Source organism: Elephantulus edwardii, unplaced genomic scaffold (assembly GCF_000299155.1).
Source record: "Elephantulus edwardii isolate Elephantulus edwardi_28Jun2011 unplaced genomic scaffold, EleEdw1.0 scaffold00148, whole genome shotgun sequence".
Lineage (NCBI taxonomy): Eukaryota > Metazoa > Chordata > Mammalia > Macroscelidea > Macroscelididae > Elephantulus > Elephantulus edwardii.
The window spans coordinates 3,021,659-3,038,815 of record NW_006399898.1 but is presented as its reverse complement, the minus strand read 5'-3'; the positions used below and the strand labels follow the sequence as shown (position 1 = coordinate 3,038,815).

At 56.1% G+C, this 17,157-nt stretch overlaps 1 protein-coding gene across 1 annotated transcript in view; it reads right to left on the bottom strand.

The window, feature by feature from the left end:
• DHX37 (DEAH (Asp-Glu-Ala-His) box polypeptide 37) overlaps window positions 1-16,965 on the bottom strand; it is a 20,340-nt gene extending 3,375 nt beyond the window's left edge. The window contains exons 1-21 of the mRNA XM_006894687.1: window positions 16,860-16,965; window positions 15,202-15,371; window positions 13,829-13,941; window positions 13,380-13,719; window positions 13,051-13,199; window positions 11,883-11,975; window positions 11,093-11,189; window positions 10,477-10,590; window positions 9,867-9,968; window positions 9,418-9,532; window positions 9,227-9,322; window positions 8,942-9,024; window positions 8,628-8,775; window positions 7,479-7,555; window positions 5,684-5,916; window positions 4,222-4,333; window positions 3,851-3,957; window positions 3,537-3,725; window positions 2,241-2,365; window positions 1,762-1,878; window positions 610-782 (exon numbers count right to left, since the gene is read on the bottom strand). Coding sequence (XP_006894749.1) covers window positions 610-782; window positions 1,762-1,878; window positions 2,241-2,365; window positions 3,537-3,725; window positions 3,851-3,957; window positions 4,222-4,333; window positions 5,684-5,916; window positions 7,479-7,555; window positions 8,628-8,775; window positions 8,942-9,024; window positions 9,227-9,322; window positions 9,418-9,532; window positions 9,867-9,968; window positions 10,477-10,590; window positions 11,093-11,189; window positions 11,883-11,975; window positions 13,051-13,199; window positions 13,380-13,719; window positions 13,829-13,941; window positions 15,202-15,371; window positions 16,860-16,965 — 2,859 coding nt within the window. The remainder of the gene's footprint in view (window positions 1-609; window positions 783-1,761; window positions 1,879-2,240; window positions 2,366-3,536; window positions 3,726-3,850; window positions 3,958-4,221; window positions 4,334-5,683; window positions 5,917-7,478; window positions 7,556-8,627; window positions 8,776-8,941; window positions 9,025-9,226; window positions 9,323-9,417; window positions 9,533-9,866; window positions 9,969-10,476; window positions 10,591-11,092; window positions 11,190-11,882; window positions 11,976-13,050; window positions 13,200-13,379; window positions 13,720-13,828; window positions 13,942-15,201; window positions 15,372-16,859) is intronic.
• Window positions 16,966-17,157: the final 192 nt, after the last annotated feature.

The following is a 17,157-nucleotide window of genomic DNA, read 5'->3' as shown; positions in this document are numbered from 1 at the left end:
AATGTTCATAAAAATTAATTAAAAAAAAAAAGAATCTAGCAGCTGACGGGTGGTAAGTCGGCCACAGTGACTCGACGTCACTCTGAGGAGAAAGATGTAGTGGTCGGCGTCCATATGTACCCAGGGAGACTCTCTGGGGTAGTTAATTCTCCTCTCTCTCTGAGGGTCACTAGGCATCAATTTGCAGGCAGTGGCTTTGGTTTCTTGTTCAGCTGAAATCTGAGCCACGGGGACGACTTAAAGTATCAATTAAATTCTATTAAGAATGTCCAGGCCCTCATCCCTCGATACCCTGGGAACTTTCCCAGAGGCTACAGGGACATGTGACCAGAAAAGACAAGATTGACCCGGGCTCTCCAAGCCGGTCCCTTTGCCACGGGCTTGGAGTCAGGCGCTCGGAGTACTGAGGCTGGTAGATCAGTGGGTGGGGATGGAGGGGGAGTGCCCCCCACCTCACCCCAGGGATGGACGGGGAGCCCCCCCACCTCACCCCGGGGATGGAGGGGGAGCGCCCCCCCCACCTCACCCCAGGGATGGAGGGGGGCCCCCCCACCTCACCCCGGGGATGGAGGGGGAGCCCCCCCACCTCAACCCTGAGTCTGGGCCCACCTTATAGGCGTTCCTCCACTTGTCATCCAGCAGGTCTTCGCTCTGGACCCTGCGGGCCAGGTGGTCACCCAGGCCGGCCGTTATAATTTGCCGCAGGAAGGTCACCTGGCTCTCGGAGGGCGGCTGCATCTTGGGGTCCACGAACAGCTCAGCCTCGGGGCAGACGGTGTTGACTGGGGGAAGGCAAACAGGGTGAGCACGGTGGGGGCCGAGGTGTGAGCTGGTCCTGCCCCAGACCTTCTGGAAGCTTCCACGCTGCGACTTCCGGGGTGTGGGAGGTGCCCCAGGGCACTAGGGAGAATCACCGCACCGGGTTTTCTTAGCTGGAATCAGTGCGGGGGGGATTCCCCCCATGGCCAGCCTCACCCCGGGCCTCTGACCCTCCTGGTTCCTTGAACAAGCCCTGGTGGTGCAGTGCCTCAGCACTCGGCTGGTAAACGGAGTCAACGGTCTGAACCTACCAGCCTCCCAAGAGAGGAAGATGAGGCAGTATGTTCTCTAAAGGACCGCAGCCCCGGGACCCCACGGGGCAGGAGCCTCTGTCCTGCAGGGTCACCGTGAGCGGAATTAACAGCTGTGGCAAAAGCTGGGAGGAAGCGGTCGACAGCCTCCCTTCTGGACACACTGCCCATGTGGAGGTTAGTGTTCAAGGTGCCCAGGGACGTAAGCCCTGCAGGACCGGTGTGCAGCGCAGACCCTCCGTACACGGGGGTGGGGTGGGGTGGGGTGGGGTATCCCTCTCTCCTGCCTCCTCTGGGGTGCGTGTGCCAGCACAGAATCTGGGACAGGGTTCTGTCTTTGAGGACCCCCACTGTGCGGAAATCCCAAAAGGAGGGAGAGAAGAAGGGAGGTTGTGGCCCGACGGCTCTGGGAGAAGCTGGCAATAGAAGGGGCAGGACCAGGGGAGAGGAAGGGAGTCGGGAGCGACTGTCCCCAGGAGCGTGCTGTAAAGCCTGTCGTGTCTTCTGAGAACCCACTGGAACATTTTAAACAAGACACAAGTTGGGACATAACGCACACACGAGGGACAGGAAACAGGAAAGCGGGGTGCAGGTCCCCGACACCTGCTGGAAGCTTCCAGCCACTCCCACCACAGCCCCAGAGTTCTATCAGACCAGGAGGGAGACGCACCAAAAGGCCCCGGCCACCCACCTGCAGTGGTCAGCTGTCCCCGCAGACGCCTGATCTCCATCATGGCCTTGTACCGCAGACCGTTGACCTCGCAGAACTGGGGTGAGCCACCTGCAAACTCCCAGGCTCCCACGGCACCTGAGGGGGTGATGTGGGGGTGGTCTGCTCATGGCTCTCATCCTGGCCCTGCATCCCTCTGTGTGCCTGAATGACCACGCCAGCTCAATCCTTCAACCTGTATCCCAATCCACTCTCTGCCCGTCCAGTCCACCCGACTCAACCCTCTGTCCACCCCCGCCCAGCCCCTCCTTCACTAGCCCTCCCCACACCCTGATTCCTCTGCTGTCCAAACCTGTCCCAGCCTCGGCCCCTCTGTCCATGCCCGCCCAGCCCTCCACCTGCTCCCACCCCATGCCCGCCGTGCACCCCAGCCTTCCACCTCCCTATCCTAGCCCTCCCCAGGCTCCACTCAGCCCCCACCCCTCCGCCTGGCCACACACCTAACAGCACCATGAGGTCTCCAAGCAGCAGAGAGGCGCCCCGGCCGGCCCAGGTCCTCTTCATCTGGGCCACACGCGCCCGCTTGCCCTTCAGGGCAGCGAGCTCCTCGTCGCTGGAGGCCGGTCTGCACACACACACAGCACTCGGTTAGCGTCCTCCTGCTCAGGGGCAGGGGGCGTGCCCACCAGCCACCGGAAACTGATCACCGGCTTGCCCGTCATAGGGGCCAGCATGCTGTCACGACTGTACCCTAAGTCTTACTGCTTATTCAACTAAATGCAGTTTCTGGTACCTCTCTCTTTTCTCTGCTGTCTTTTTAAAACTAACTATAAAAGGAAATTGTTTTAACACTCTATCGTGGCTTAGGAGTCCCAGTGGCAGAGCGGGTTAAGTGCTAGACTGCTGACTGAAAGGTCAGTGGTTTGAAGCCAGCAGCTGCTCTTTAGAAGGAGAACGAGCCATCTGCTTGTGGAAAGATCACTGCTCAGAATCCCTACAGGGCGGCTCTGCTCTGTCCTGTAGCATCGGGTGAGTCACACTTGCCTCAATGGCCAGAAGTTGGTGGGCTGGTTATTGTGGTTCTGGGGAATGTGTACAGAGTATCTCGTTCAACAATTTGTACACATTTAGTTTCATGGCACCGGTTGTAACCATGGCGGCAAGGTAACAGCACTTTCCCCACTCCCTCCCTCTGCTTCCCATTTCCATTCATCCTTATCCCTTCTGCCTTCTGAGTTGATTTCGGGCAAACGCTGACCTTTTTGCCTTGTATGGATGAGCTGGCTACCATCGATCCAGCAGCACTGATAATTCCTGGTTACTAAGTTTTGTTGTTGTTATGTGTCACTGAGTCAGAGCCAATTCACAGCTGACCCACCAGGAGGTTCTCAGAGGCTGTAAATCACACAGGAGGAGATTGCCTATTTTTCTCCTATGGAGCAGCCAGTATTCGAAAGGTAGACAATTCGAATGGCAAACCTCTGCATTGGCAATGCCAACTTCTTACCACTGGGTCACCAGAGCTCCCCGAAGGAGTTTTAGTCACTTTCTTAAGAAGATTCAATAAAAATGGTCTCCAATTTTCAGGAACCCCAAAGCCCCAATTTCACGGCTTCTGTTAATCTGGAGATGGTGTGTGACAATCTCCCCACCAAGAAGATGGGACAATGAAGGGTCAGAGGGGACGAGGCTCTGCTTGCATCCTTGGAGCTGCCCGTGCCCACCACAGAGATGTGACAGGGGAGGACTCAGAGGGGACAAGGCCCTGCCCAAGGTGTCCCGAGACCCGCCCTCACCTGTCTAACTCCTCGAAGAGCTCCCGCACGGTCATGGCGGCCACGATGGTGATGGCGTAAGGCAGGCAGCCATGTTGCCGGCTCAGGGCCAGCATCTTGGCGTAGCGGGGCGCCACGGGAAATGTGGCCATGGTCTTGCCCAGCGGAGTGATGGGGCAGCTCACCCGGGACTTCTGCAGCTCTTTTACCCTGCAAGACAGTGGCCAGAGATCAGGCTCATGGAGAAGGTACTAGGAACAGAGCTGAGGCTTGATTGCCAGCCCAAACTGAGCAGTACTGAGCCCTCCACCCTCCCCTCCCAGCCCCTGCCCTACCTCTCTGCTTTCTGGGGTGCCTGCAGGGCCCCTAGTGCAACTAATAGGTCCTCAGCAGCAATGAGGGCCTCCACGGAGGGCGGCGTCGGGAACGGGAAGTTGATGACCTGGGGACACAGATGTGGAGGAGGGAGTGAGTGGACAGCCCGAGTGGACAGAGGGGAGACCAGGCAGCAGTACTGCACGGTCACAGGAGCATCCGCTGATGGCACTTCCTTCCAGAGGTGGCCCTCACCGGGTGTACACTCTCGGCTCCTGAGCTACAAGGAGCAACAGGCCACATGGACACCACCACTGCATGGGGCCGGGACACCCTAGGGACCAGGCTCAGGACAGCGGCCTCTCTCAACACGGTCTGCCTGGTGACTGACCTTGTCAATGTTGAGCGCTTTCATCTGAAGGATCAAGTCTTCCACGGGTCTCCGGGTGATTTCGGGAGGAGGGAACTTCTCAAAGTCAGCGAAAACCGCAGACGAGTACAACCTGGGGACAGGGCGCAGACATGAGTATGTTCTGGAGTCGGGGCACAGGTCATGAGCACAAGCTGAGGACAGGGCACAGACAGTGAGAACCACCTCAGAGCTGAGGTGACGTACCACCCTTCACTGCACTGTCAGACATAAAGGAAAAGTTAGAAACCACCCCAGGGTGCACCCACAGGGGACTGGAAGAACAAAACATGGTGCATTAAGAGTGTAGAACATTCTAGGACCACAGAAAGGGATGAAGCCTTGATCCACGCTACTCCGTGGATGCACCCCCAAAACATCATCCTCAAGTTGTAGAAGCCAGACACAAAAGACTGTGTGTTGCGGGATTTCAGTCACGTGGCCCATAGCCCTGCCCAATCCCACTGCCACCAGGTTGATTCCGACCCACAGCAGTGGCCCCAGACGGAGCAGAAATGCCCACAGGGCTCCAACCCTGTGAGCTTTACTCACAGGACGGAGACAGGCTGCCTCATCTCTCCTGTGAGGAGGCTGGTGGGTTTGAACTGCCAACCTTTCATGTAGCTATCCAGTGCTTACATCTACGGCCCTATCGAGTTCTTTACGGCATGCCCAGGACAGGCAAGTACATAACTTGGGGGTCATTAATAAAAAAATGGGGCCTGGTTGCTCCTTCATGGTGACAGAACAGTTCTGGAATCATGTGGGTGGCTGCACGACTCTGAATGTGCGAAGAAACCAGTGAGCTGTTCGCTCGACCCAAATGAGTGTTCTGCATAAAGCTATGAACTGAACGAAGGAAAGAGCACCCCAGAAGGCCTCACTTTACAGCAGATTTAAGAGTCCTGGTGGAGGTAAGCTCTGGTGGCCTAGTGGCAAGAAATTGCACGGCAATCTCAGAGGTGCACAGTTTGAATCCACCAGATGCTCTGCTAGAGAGGGAGGAACAATCTCCTCCTGTACCAGTCAGGTCTGATCTGATGTTACACACACACAAAATAATAATAAAATAAAAAATTAAAAAAAAAAAAAGAGTCCTGGTGGAGCAGTGGTCGAGCACCTGTATGCGAACTGAAAGGTTGGCAGTTCAAATTCCCCAGCTTCTCTGTGGAGAAAGGCAGTGTGCACTGGTAAATACTACAGCCTTTGGGAGTCCGATGGGCAGATAGATCCGCTGTGTCCTCAGAGCTGCTAGGAGTTGGAATGGCAGTGGGATTTTGGGGTTTGGTTCACGCAAGGTGAGGAAGTACCAAGTATTTGCAAGCCTGCAGAACAGGACTTGTGGAGCTTCATAAAGGCTCAGGGGACTCCTTATAGATGTTGAGGGGGCCAGTGGGGAAGCCATTCAGAGACTGAGCCCTGGACAGGAGCCCGGGTGTCACACCTGTAGCAGTGTCCAGGCTCTGTCCGCCCAGCCCGGCCTGCCCGCTGATCCGCCGACGCTTGGGAGACCCAGGTGACGCGGAAGGACGACACACCGGTGACACGGTCATAGTAGCGCTTCTTGACCTTCCCGCAGTCCACCACGTATTTGATGCCGGGGATGGTGAGGGATGTCTCGGCCACGTTGGTGGCCACAACACAGAGCCGCGTCCCCTCCGGGGGAGGTTTGAAGACCTACAAAAGGAGGTGGGAGGGGGAAAGAGTTCACAGGAGGGAGGTGGCAGTGGTTGGGGGTGTCCAGCCAGGAATCGCCCTTGGATGGTGGGGTCAGGCCAAGTGGAGTGAGGCCCAAAGAATCCAGATCAACAAGCCCTCTATCCCTGTGTCCTACCAAGATGGCCCTGAGTCTCAACAGAAAAGAAGCCTCCAGTCTCCCAAGAGGTGATCTCAAACCTGAGCTTAAAATTGAACATGTACCCCCAATATGTTTTTTCCCCAATTAAAAAAACACACAAAACTAATCATAAAAAAAAAAAATATTGAACATGAACACTGCCACAGGCACGCCCAAGAAACGCTCGTCACGATACGTTCCAAACCGCAAGCCCACCGCCGTGCAGCGCACACCGCCTGTGATGGCCCTCCGCGGGGTTTCCGAGGCCGTAAATCTCACTGGGAGGAGAATGCCCATCTTTCTCCCGTGGAGCACACAGTGGATTCCAACTGCTGACCTCAGCAGACGATCCTTAACCCTGTACTTCACCAGGGCTCCTTCAGGGGTTGGAAAATGCCCAGATGAGCAGGGCAGGCTGGTGGCACACATGGGGGAGGACCTGGGGCATTGGGGGAGCGAGGGCGCGCACACCCCAGCCTTGCTGCATGCTGCTGGAAAATATATGGGACCAGCCAAGAGAGCTCCTTTCATTTATCCAAGAAAAAGGAGATGAAGAATTTCACGACCAGTGCCTTGATTTGCAAATATCAGCAGTGGAGCTAATTAGGGGAAAAAAACCAACAACACCAAAACAACCCAAGTTTGCAGATCAAACAGAAATGCCTGTGTTAGCTGGAAGTCAGCTGAGGGCCTCCCAGCCCACAGGCTCCTGTCTGAGGGACACACCTGATGGCTCTGACACCGAGACTGGCGCACCTCACCTCACTGCGTGTCACTGTAGCCATTCTGCGGATGGCTCATGTTTTTAACGAAAGCCTGTGGCAAGTCTCATTTGTCTGCTGGTGGCATTTTCCCAACAGCATGTGCTTGCTCCGTGTCCCTGTCACTCTCTGGTCACTGACACAGGACTGCCAACAGTTTCATGATACTACTGCATACTTCACACTATGTCTGAGCACAAGCAGAGCCTTTCCATGCTCCGTGAAGCCAGAAAGCCACGTGACTGACTTTTCGGAGCAGCTGGGAATTGAACCTGCAGCACCTCGGGGGCCTGTGTGCCCAAAGACCTGGGGGAACAGAACTGCTTTTCCCTTTGTTCTGTGTATCTGTCTGAATGCTTTACACAAATACCAAAAGCAGGAAAACACAGAGCACCTGAGAACTTAAGAGAACCAAAACAAGACAACCAGTGCTGGCGACAAGTCTTATGGGTCCTGGTGCTGGCATCACCCACTTCCGTGGAGTGCAAGCCCAGGGGGGGATGTGGTGTGCCCGAGATCACAGGAGAGGCAGAGCAGGGGCCTGGCCTGAGCCTCCACTCCTCATTACCTCCACCCAAAAAAAGACATGACACCATGCCCTGTGCTGGTGTGCACCCCACCCGCCCATGCCAGAGGGTCACCTGTGTCTGCTTCTCAGGGGCCAGCAGGGAGTAGAGTGGGAGCACATGCAGCGGGATGGAGGAATCTGGCTGATCACCTGGGGAGAGAGAGAGGCCCGCTGGACACTTGCACTCACACCTTGTTCTGCAGAGAGGCCCCTGGACCAACCCTGATCCCCCACTAGGGACCACCCTGGGGACCAGCTCAGAAGGTGAACAAGGCTCAGTGGACAGTGGACAGCTGAGAGAGGCTGGAGAGGTGCCACCAATCCTGACAAGGACCCAGTAAACCCGCCTGGCTCCAGGGTCCCACAGAACAGCACCCTACAGCTGGCCTTGGTGCCTCCTGGCCTGGCACTCAGTTTAAGCCATATCTTGGTGGCACTGTGGTAGGGGGTGCTGGGTACCAAACACCAGGACCAGTTAAAACAGTCCAGTAACTATCAGGTGACCAACAGCCGAGCACACGCTGTGCAGTAACCACACCTGCAGCCTCCACTCTGAGCTGGCCTGACGCAGCGGCAGCACCTGGCTGGGTTTGGTTCTCACTGGAAGCCAACAATGGCATCCCACCCAAAGATGGTGCCACGTGGCGGTGCTCTCTGCATGCATGCAGATGGACACACCAGCACCCTGCTCTCTATCTGGCTGGCCCGTCCAGGGTACTACTGCCCAGCTCGGCAGCCCAGGGGACTGTGTTACCCTAGAAATGGAACCCTGGGGGTGTCCCCACCACAAACATATGAGGGTTTGCTCTGCACCAATGAAGCCCTGGGTGCTAGAACGCTGCCAAAGCAAGGGGTACAGGCCCACCAGAAGAGCCTTGGAAGAAAGGACTGGCTTTCAGTGTCTGAGAACAAAGCCATGAGTAGGGCCACAGTGCTACACTGACCCACATGACGTGGCTGTGATCTGGGTGACTTGAAAGCAGCTGCTTTGCGTGGTGCCAGCAGACTTCAGAGGCTCAGGGAGCACTCAGTCAACACAGCTGACCATCCCCCCAGGACACACTCTCTGTGACAGTGAGGCCACTGCTTTTTGACCCCATTACCAGCTGCTCAAGAGAGGCAGTCCGCCTTAGCTGTGGCCATGTCCCGGAGACCCGGACAGGACCTGGAACGCTGAGAGGCTCATGCAGCGAGCGGCCTGAGGACCTGGCCGGGGTCTTACCTTCAGCCATCCCATCGTCCCCCAAGTCCAGGTCCAGGTCGGAGCCCAGGGCCTCCTCCTCGTCGTCGTCCATCTCGGCCTCCCTGTCCTCATCGCCCTCGCCCGCTGGCAACACCGAGTAGTTGTCCAGGTTGATCTGGGGCAGTGCCTGCACCAGAGGAAGACAGCGATGCCACGGAGGGGAAGATGTGAGGGGCACTCTGCGTCCCACGGGTTATAAAAGGGTTAAAGTGGGATGGCCTCGGGGGACAGCGGCCCCCACCTGGCCAGTAAAGCACTGGAGACCTGAGCGGCCTGACAGAGGTTCTACCCACCATGGTCTTCGCCTTCTTCGCCCTCGTCCGTGACTTCTTAAACTTGCGCATTTCCTCGGCCGAATCTTTCTGATCCTCCTTTTCTGGGGAAAGATGTGCGGGTGAAGGAGAGACATCTGGGGGCTGATGCCAGGCTCACGGGGGCTTTGTCCTTCTATGTCCACAGCGAGGCCACCGCAGCTGTGACCACGCATCTTGGGCAGGGGTGTGGAGGGTGAAGGGTGATGTAAGTGGGCGGGGACACGGCTGACCGCGGCCAGCCTGGGGTGCAGTTCCCACGCGTACCTGGGGGCCCGTGTCTGGTGTGTGGGAAGGTCTTCCTGAGTCGGCGACACAGCGCGTGCACCTCCGCCTGGCCCGTGAGGAACACCAGGATGCCGCCTGCGAAGAGGAAGGCGGCCGTGACTCCTCGCTCCCCGACAGTGACAGCAACGGCCGCCTGTCCGCTCTCAGGCTGCCCCCGGGCCAGGCCTCACCTGCGGGCAGCATCCGGTGGATCTTGCAGACCTTCCGGAAGCACTCGCCGCTGTAGTCTTCCTGGGGCGTCCGCTTGTTAAAATGCACCGTCACTGGAAACTGTCTGGAGTCAACCTGGGCGGGATGGGGGAGGCGGCCGGTGGGCACAGGGCTCCAATCTGGCCTTTACACGGTGAGGCCGCTTCCCGGGGTGCGGCCGGACACCAGCCCTGATCCAGTGGAGGGCCTGCTCCGAGCTCGGCCAGCTCTCCTCAGGGGGGTGGCCGGCTCCGAGCATTCACAGGACGTGAGCGAGCTTTTGCTCCGTCTGGCTCCAGCGTCTGACTCGCCAGCCCTCACGGCCGGGGGTCTGCTGCCTCACCTCGAGCCCTACGACTCATCGGCCTCCCCAGCTGCCTCTCTCCCGAGGTCGTGCTCGAGGACGGCTGGAGTCTGGCCCGGGCCTCACCTTGATGACCGGGGGCGGCGTGGTGAAGAGCCGCCGGTTCTGGGTGAAGTCCTCCACTCGCAGCGTGGCCGACATTATGAGCAGCTTCAGCGGCAGGTGCCTCTGTAGACGGCAGGGGCGGGTGACCGAGAGCGGGGCCCAGCGGGGCGTGGAGAACTGGGTGTGGGGGGGTTTCTTTTGCCCTCACGGAAGCCCTCTAGTGAACCCCTAGTCCTGTTTCTGGTTACTAAACACCCCTTGGGAAATACAGCAGGGGGCAAGATGTGCCTGCCCCAGAGGGGAAGCTTGTCAAAGGAATGAAGCACTAATCTGAGGCTGGCAGGCTGAGAGCAGGTCCACCCGTGTCCTCCCTGGACCCTCTGGCTGCCTGTCTGTTCCCACGCTCAGGCAGGGTCAGGTCACCTTCCTCCATCTCCTCTCTGGACCCTCTGGCTGCCTGTCTGTCCCCATGCCCAGGCAGGGTCGGGTCACCTTCCACCCATCTCCTCCCTGCACCCTCTGGCTGCCTGTCTGTCCCCACACCCAGGCAGGGTCGGGTCACCTTCCCCCATCTCCTCCCTGCAGCCTCTGGCTGCCTGTCTGTCCCCACACCCAGGCAGGGTCGGGTCACCTTCTCCCGGAGAGTCACGATGCGGGACAGGAGGCCAATGAGGATGTCAGTGTACACGCTCCTCTCGTGAGCCTCATCGATGATCACCACCTTGTACTTCCGCAGCAGGAAGTCCTGAGGAGGGGCTGAGGGTCATTTCCTGGCAGTGTCTCCCAGCGTCTCCCAGGGAGGCTGGCGCTGGACCTCCTGATCAGGGAACCCCTGGGGACAGCTGGAGCCCAGAGCCACTTAGTCCCCTAAGACTCCTCAGCTGCCCTACCCACTGGGCCTTGATGAGCAGTAGTGAATTACTCAAAGGTTGGGGTTCAAATCTACCAGCCTCTTTGTGGGGAAAAGATGAGTTGTCTCCTCCTGCAAAGATGTAAAGCTGTGGAAACCCGGTGGAGGGCTGCCGTGAGCCGTGGAATCGACTCGATGGCAGTGGACGGGGAAACAGTGCTTAAGGCGCCTGACTGCGGATGCTAAGGCCAGCGGTTCTAATCCGCCAGCTCTGAGAGAGAGGCAGCACACCATGTTTGCCAACAGCCAGCAAAGCGGCCACTAGGATTGGTGACTCCTCCCTCCCTGTCCCCCTGGCTCACAGGCCTGGCTTCGGGGACAAGAGAAGCCAACTGACCTTCTGAATTTCTTTGAGCAGCACACCGTCCGTCATGAACTTGATTCGTGTCTCGTCGGTCACATTGCCTTCGTAGCGGATCTGGTAGGAGACGATGCTGTGTGGACAGGATGTGGCTCAGGCATGCAGACAGACACCTGAGACTGCTCTGACACCGCTCTACGGCCGCCCCATCCCCTCCCCTCGCCAGAGTCCTGGTCTCCAGTGCAGGGGTCGGGGCTGGGGAAGAGCTGCTTGAACCACACAGGATGTAACAGCAGGTCAGGCAGGCCTGAGCGTGGGCCAGCGAATAATCAGAACACGGGCTAAAGAGCACCCGAGAGCTATTGCTTATACTTGGCAGGAGCCTAGTGGTACACTGGACTAAGCATGAGGCTACCAATCAAAAGATCAGTGGTTCGAACCCCCCAGGCAGTCCAAGGGAGAAAAATGAGGCGGCCTGCTCTGTAAAGATTTACAGGCTCATAAACCCTATGAGACAGTTCCACTCTGTCCTGCAGGGTTGACGTGGATCAGACAGGACTCAACGGCAGTGAGCAAGGTCTCATGGGAGTCCCGGGGCGGGGTGCAACGGTCAACAAGCTCTGCTGTTGAAGACGCAGCGGAGTTGAGTCCACTCAGAGTACCTCGTAGGAAAGGGCTGGTTACATCCATCCTCACATCGCCCACTGAATACCCCTGGCACTGCCTACTCGGACACAGCCGCACCCCCAACCTGAGGACAGCTGGTTGGCGCTGGACTTGGCACATGTGATCACCCACCCCCAAACCCCAGAGGAGTAGGCCTCACCGCTGAGACAAGTTCATCTCCTTGGCCACTCGCTGAGACATGGTCATGGCGGCCACTCGGCGCGGCTCTGTCACCCCGATGATGCTGTCGTCACTGGGAGAGGGAGGAGACCGGCCCTGGGTCAGCTCTGTCCCACACACAGCAGCACCGTGCTGGGATGCAGGCAGCAGCCGACTCACACCCCAGGGCCCTGAGCTGGACAACAGCAGCACTGCCACCTCAGGCCACGTGTCAACATGGGGGATGTTCAGGAGTTGGGGTTCTGGGGTGCGCTGGGACGCTCCCAGGGAAGCCTGGACTCGCCAATAAACATGAGACACATAAACCCAGAGGACAGGCTGTTGGCTTCCAGACTGCGCAAGAAAGGGTTCAAGCGCACGCCGAGAAAGCCACCCTGAGGAAAGGCGTGCACGCGGGGCAGCTGGGTCACAGGAGGGTCCCCGGTGGCACCCTGGGTAAAGAGCTCAGCTGCGAACTGAAAGAACGTGGTTCAAATCCACCAGCTGCTCCTCCAGGAGCAAGATGAAGCAGTCGGCTCCAGTGAGGAGTCACAGCCCTGGAGACCCCATGGGGCAGCTCTGCCCTGTCCTACAGGGTCACAGGGTGTCATCACTCACTACGGGACAGCAGAGGGCTTTGAGCACAGGAACATGTCAAGTGCTCGTTTTTTTAAAAAATTTTACTATTTTTTGTGTGTGTACTGTCACATCCGATCTGACTGGTACAGGAGGAGATTGACCCTCCTTCTCCAGCAAAGCATCTGGTGGATTCGAACCACACCCCTCTGGGATTGCAGTGCAGCTTCTTGCCACTAGGCCACCAGGGTTACTTGCCAAGTGCTCTTAACAAATCACTGACCCCTGGGAGTGGGCCTGGGGCCCTCAAGAGACAACAGCAGGTGACATGTTATCACCAGCCTGGCTCTAAGTGTTTCCCATGAACCCAATCGTACAACACACGGCCAGGAAGCAGGAGTTGTTAGGAAACCCATCTCACAGATGTGGAAGCTGAGGCACAGCGTGGTTAAACAGCTTGTCCCAGGGTTACCTAGCATGTAACAGCAGGGCCAGCCTATGGGTGGTGGTATGCCACTTTCTGCTGGCACCTGAGGAACCCACCTCCCTGTCCTGTCTACAAAGGAACCCCCAGAACCCTGGTGGGCCCTCACCTGCTGTAGCCGGCTTCGTAGAGGAACTGGGGCACCTGCGTGGTCTTGCCACTGCCAGTCTCCCCACACACGATGACGATGGGGTTCTCGGCCACGGCTTCCATGATCACCTGCTCCTCTGCCAGGATCGGGAGCTTCAGCCGCTCCTCCTGTGGGAGGCGGGTGGGTTCAGGGCCCAGCGCACCGCAAGTGGGCGGGCTGGCAATGCCGGAACATGCTTGGACACAGAAAAGCCCATGTCCAGTGTCACCAACACTCACTCCCCCTTCCAGACGAGGACAGCCCCATCCCTCTCTCATCATGTGACCCAACCTGAATCACAGACAAACCTGCATCTGGGGGGACCGGTTGACAGGGACAAAGACGGCAGGCCTCGCCGGAGGTCTGGTGAGGGTTGAGGTGCCTGCGGGAGGTGCTGGAGTGACAGCGGGGGTCCCAGCTGGAGCAGGCTGGCAGCCAGGTGCTGGAACCTTGTCCCGGGTCTCTGTCCCCGCGTCGGTCTCCATCTGCCTGGCTGGGTCCTTGTCAGCCTCAGTCTCCTCAGAGGACTCCTCTTCCTCTTCCTCTTCCTCCTCTTCCTCTTCCTCTGAGGATCGGTGGCGCTTCCTGTGGGCTCCGCTGAGGCTGCTAATCCTCTCTTGACCCTGGGGAGCCACCTGGTCTCGCTCCCTGTGGGGAGAGGAGAGGGTCAGACCCCGAGGCTCTTGTATGAATCAGCTGACATCACAGCAGTGCTGGCTGGAGGAACGGGGCTCCTAGGAATGTCCACGTGACTCACTCTTTGGTGTGGTACATGCGGAGTCCGGTGCCCAGCTTGGCCGTGGTATAAAACAGCTTCATCTCGGCCTCTGAGACCTGGACTTCGCTCAACTTCTGCAGCATCTCTGCTCGCTGGGGAAGGAAATGAACAAGCGGATCACAGAATTTCCCAGCATGACCTCCTCTCAGAAAGGGAGGTGAGGCTCTGAACAGAACTCCAGCACTGCTAACACCCCACATCTTTGAAAATCAACCGTCAGGCCGTATCGCCATCGCTGCTGTGTCTAGCACACACAGCAAGTTGTGGACCACTGTTTCCATGGTGATGGTGGGACAAGGCTGTGAATGTTCAGAGCCCTCAGACTGTACACTTGGAAAGGTTAGGCTGTTGTAGCTTAGGTTAATGCCCTGTTTCCATGAATACAATAAATGAAAGGGAAAAAAGTCTGACATTCTCTAGAATAATGTTTAAAATTTACTAACAAAAAAGGACTTTTTTTAAAAAAAAATGACTGAACCCAAAAATAATCCCTAAAGTCTTCTTAAAAAAATGAAACAATAGTTTAATGAGTAAAGAAAGTTAGTCTTGAGCATTAGGCTTTCAGACCTCTATATAAAAGGTCTATAAACATTAGATCAAAGGGAGCCTTGGTAGCGTAATGGGCTGTGTTAGGTTGCTAACGGAAAGGTCAGTGGTTCAAGCCTACAAGCCACTCTTTCAGTAAAGAATGATGCAGTCGGCATCAGTGAACACTTACAGCCTTGACAACCCTATGGGCAGTCTGCTCTGTCCTCCAAGATTACTAATGGTGGAAACCACTTGAAGGCAGTGGGTTTTTGGTATATGGGTTCAATCTCATGACAGTAACTTAAAATATTTAAATAGGAGCCTTAGGGTACAGTAAGTTGATGTTAACGGGACAGGCACGATTCAAAAGTGGAGGGTGAGAATAGGCACACAGCTCAAAGGATGTTACTTCGAATTGGTATGTGGTTCTATACTGCTATGTATAGGGAAAAAACCAAAAAAGAAAAGTGAGTACACTGACCCACTGGCTCCCCAGCTAACAAACTCCAACACATGGGACACATTCTGGCCTGACTGAGGCCCAGGCAGCTTCTTCAGGAGGGCTGGGAGGCTGTTGGGCTATGTGTCCAATACAGAGGGCAGATATAACACGTGGCTATTTGAACAATTAATTAAAATAAAACCTGGAATTCCTCAGTTGGGGTGGCTACATTTCAAAAGCCCAACAGTGCTACCTATTGGACAGCACAGACTTAGAACACTTCCTTTACACTAGAATATTCTATTAGGTGCCGTTGCCTTCTAACTCTCCGTCTCTCCCAACTCCCAGAGGCCATGCATGACTCTAGGGGTGCAAGGCGTACCTGGATCTTTTTCTCCTTCTGGTCTAAGACTCTCTGCAGCATCTTCTTCTCTTTCTTGGTCAGAGGTTTTTTCACTTTCTTCGATAGAGGCGGGGCCTTGGCTTTCTTCTTCTTCTTCCCCGGAAGAACAAGTGCGTTGCTAGCATCTACACCTTTCAGGTTCTCCCCATCTGAAAAGATCCAGTCCTCTTACCCACTGTCCAGAAGTCAGATACTTGGAATTTTTAGTGCTTAATGTAGCATCTCGCCTCCACCTGTGAGGCCCTGTACACTGAGTAGCAGGTACAGGTGTGGAGCTGGAGGAAGCTCACTCTACCTGAATTCCCTACTCTTTCTGGTGTGCTTCAAATAACACTTTCTTAGTGAGGTTATTCCCCAACATTGAACACTGCAATTTATACCCACATATCTCCACTTACACCATTCCTATACATATTGATGTTGCTAGGTACCATCAAGTCAGAACTAAGTCATAACTGAGCCTCCAGGTTTTCAGAGGCAGTCAACCACAAGGGAGGAAACTGCCCGTCTTTCTCCCACAGATCAACTGGTGCATTTGAGCCAAGCTTTTGGGTTCACACCACAACTCCTTACCACTAAGCCACCAGAGCTCTCTCTGTTGTCCACAGGGTTGCTATGAGTCACAGAAGACTTGATGGCATCTAACAACAACATGTATACATATATAATTAATTACATATATTAATATGTGTTGCTGTGAGGCTGAACACTGTGACACGGATGTGTCAAATGCGTTAATGGTTGGCTACCCAATGCGGACAGAGAGTGGGGTGGAGCTCCCCAATTAAACAAGTGTGGAAGGAGGAGTGGCATCCACTTCCATAACAGCTTGCCTCTGGAAACCCTATGAACCTGGAGAGAGGATGAAAGGCACCCAAGCGTCAAGGACTCTCCTTCATAGGGTCGCTAGGAGTCGTCTGCGACTCGACGGCACTTAACAACAACAACAACATATTAATATGTAGAAGAATATGGTATATTAATATGCATTTGTGGCTTTTTGAAAATTATGACTTGGGGTAAAATTTACAGAGCAAATCCGTGTTCTATTCACCAGATGATCTGCATTTTTTCAAACTGTAATCCTCTCTAGGGAGCATCATTCATCTCACCTTGTAATCACGTAATATTCTATATCCTTTAGTGTTTATCTTTGCATGTATTCTCCCCAGAACATATCAACTAAAGAAGGCAGGAGCTTTGTACACTATTTTTTTTTTGCTGGGTCTCCATGTCTCTTCTACCAGAAAAAGAGGCGTCTCTGCAGAGATGTCGAGATCCCAAGGCGGAGCTGACAGATGTGAAAATACTACCTTAGGGGCCACTAGCACGCAGATTATAACCCAAGCGATCAGAATGGAGGAAATGACTTCATTTTCTTGGTCCTAATTCTCATACTCCTTTAGACAGGGGGGTATCCCATGTGAGAGAAGCCCCGCAATGGACCCTTTCACTAATTAAGAGCTGTCATCGCTCTCCCGCCTTCGGGTCATCCGAAAAGGGGGGTCCTCTCTCGGACCCTGCTCTTAGACGCGGAGTCAAGGCATAGTTCGCAGGGTGTCGGGCTCCAGGTCCAGCGGCGCTGTCCTAGGGGAGCCTCTTAGTGAAAGCCAGCCCCCCGCCCCGAGGGACCTTACCCTCCAGTTCCAGCTTCACCGGCGGCGGCTCTGGGGGGCCCTTTGAGGGGCCGGGGCCCGCCTGCTGGCGCCCCTTAACGTTGTACCGCCGTCGCAGCCTCCCCATGGTGCTCCGACGCAGCAGATCAGCCCCTCTGTGCGGGGCCGAAGACCAACCCACGTGGGTTCCCCGATCACCAGCCCAGCCGGCGAGACTTCCGGGTTACGCTCTCGCGAGACTACGACAGCCAAGGGGTGAAGGGAGGAACGGGATTCTGCCTGAGGGCGGGGCCACCAGGAGGAAGGGGTGTGGCCAGGT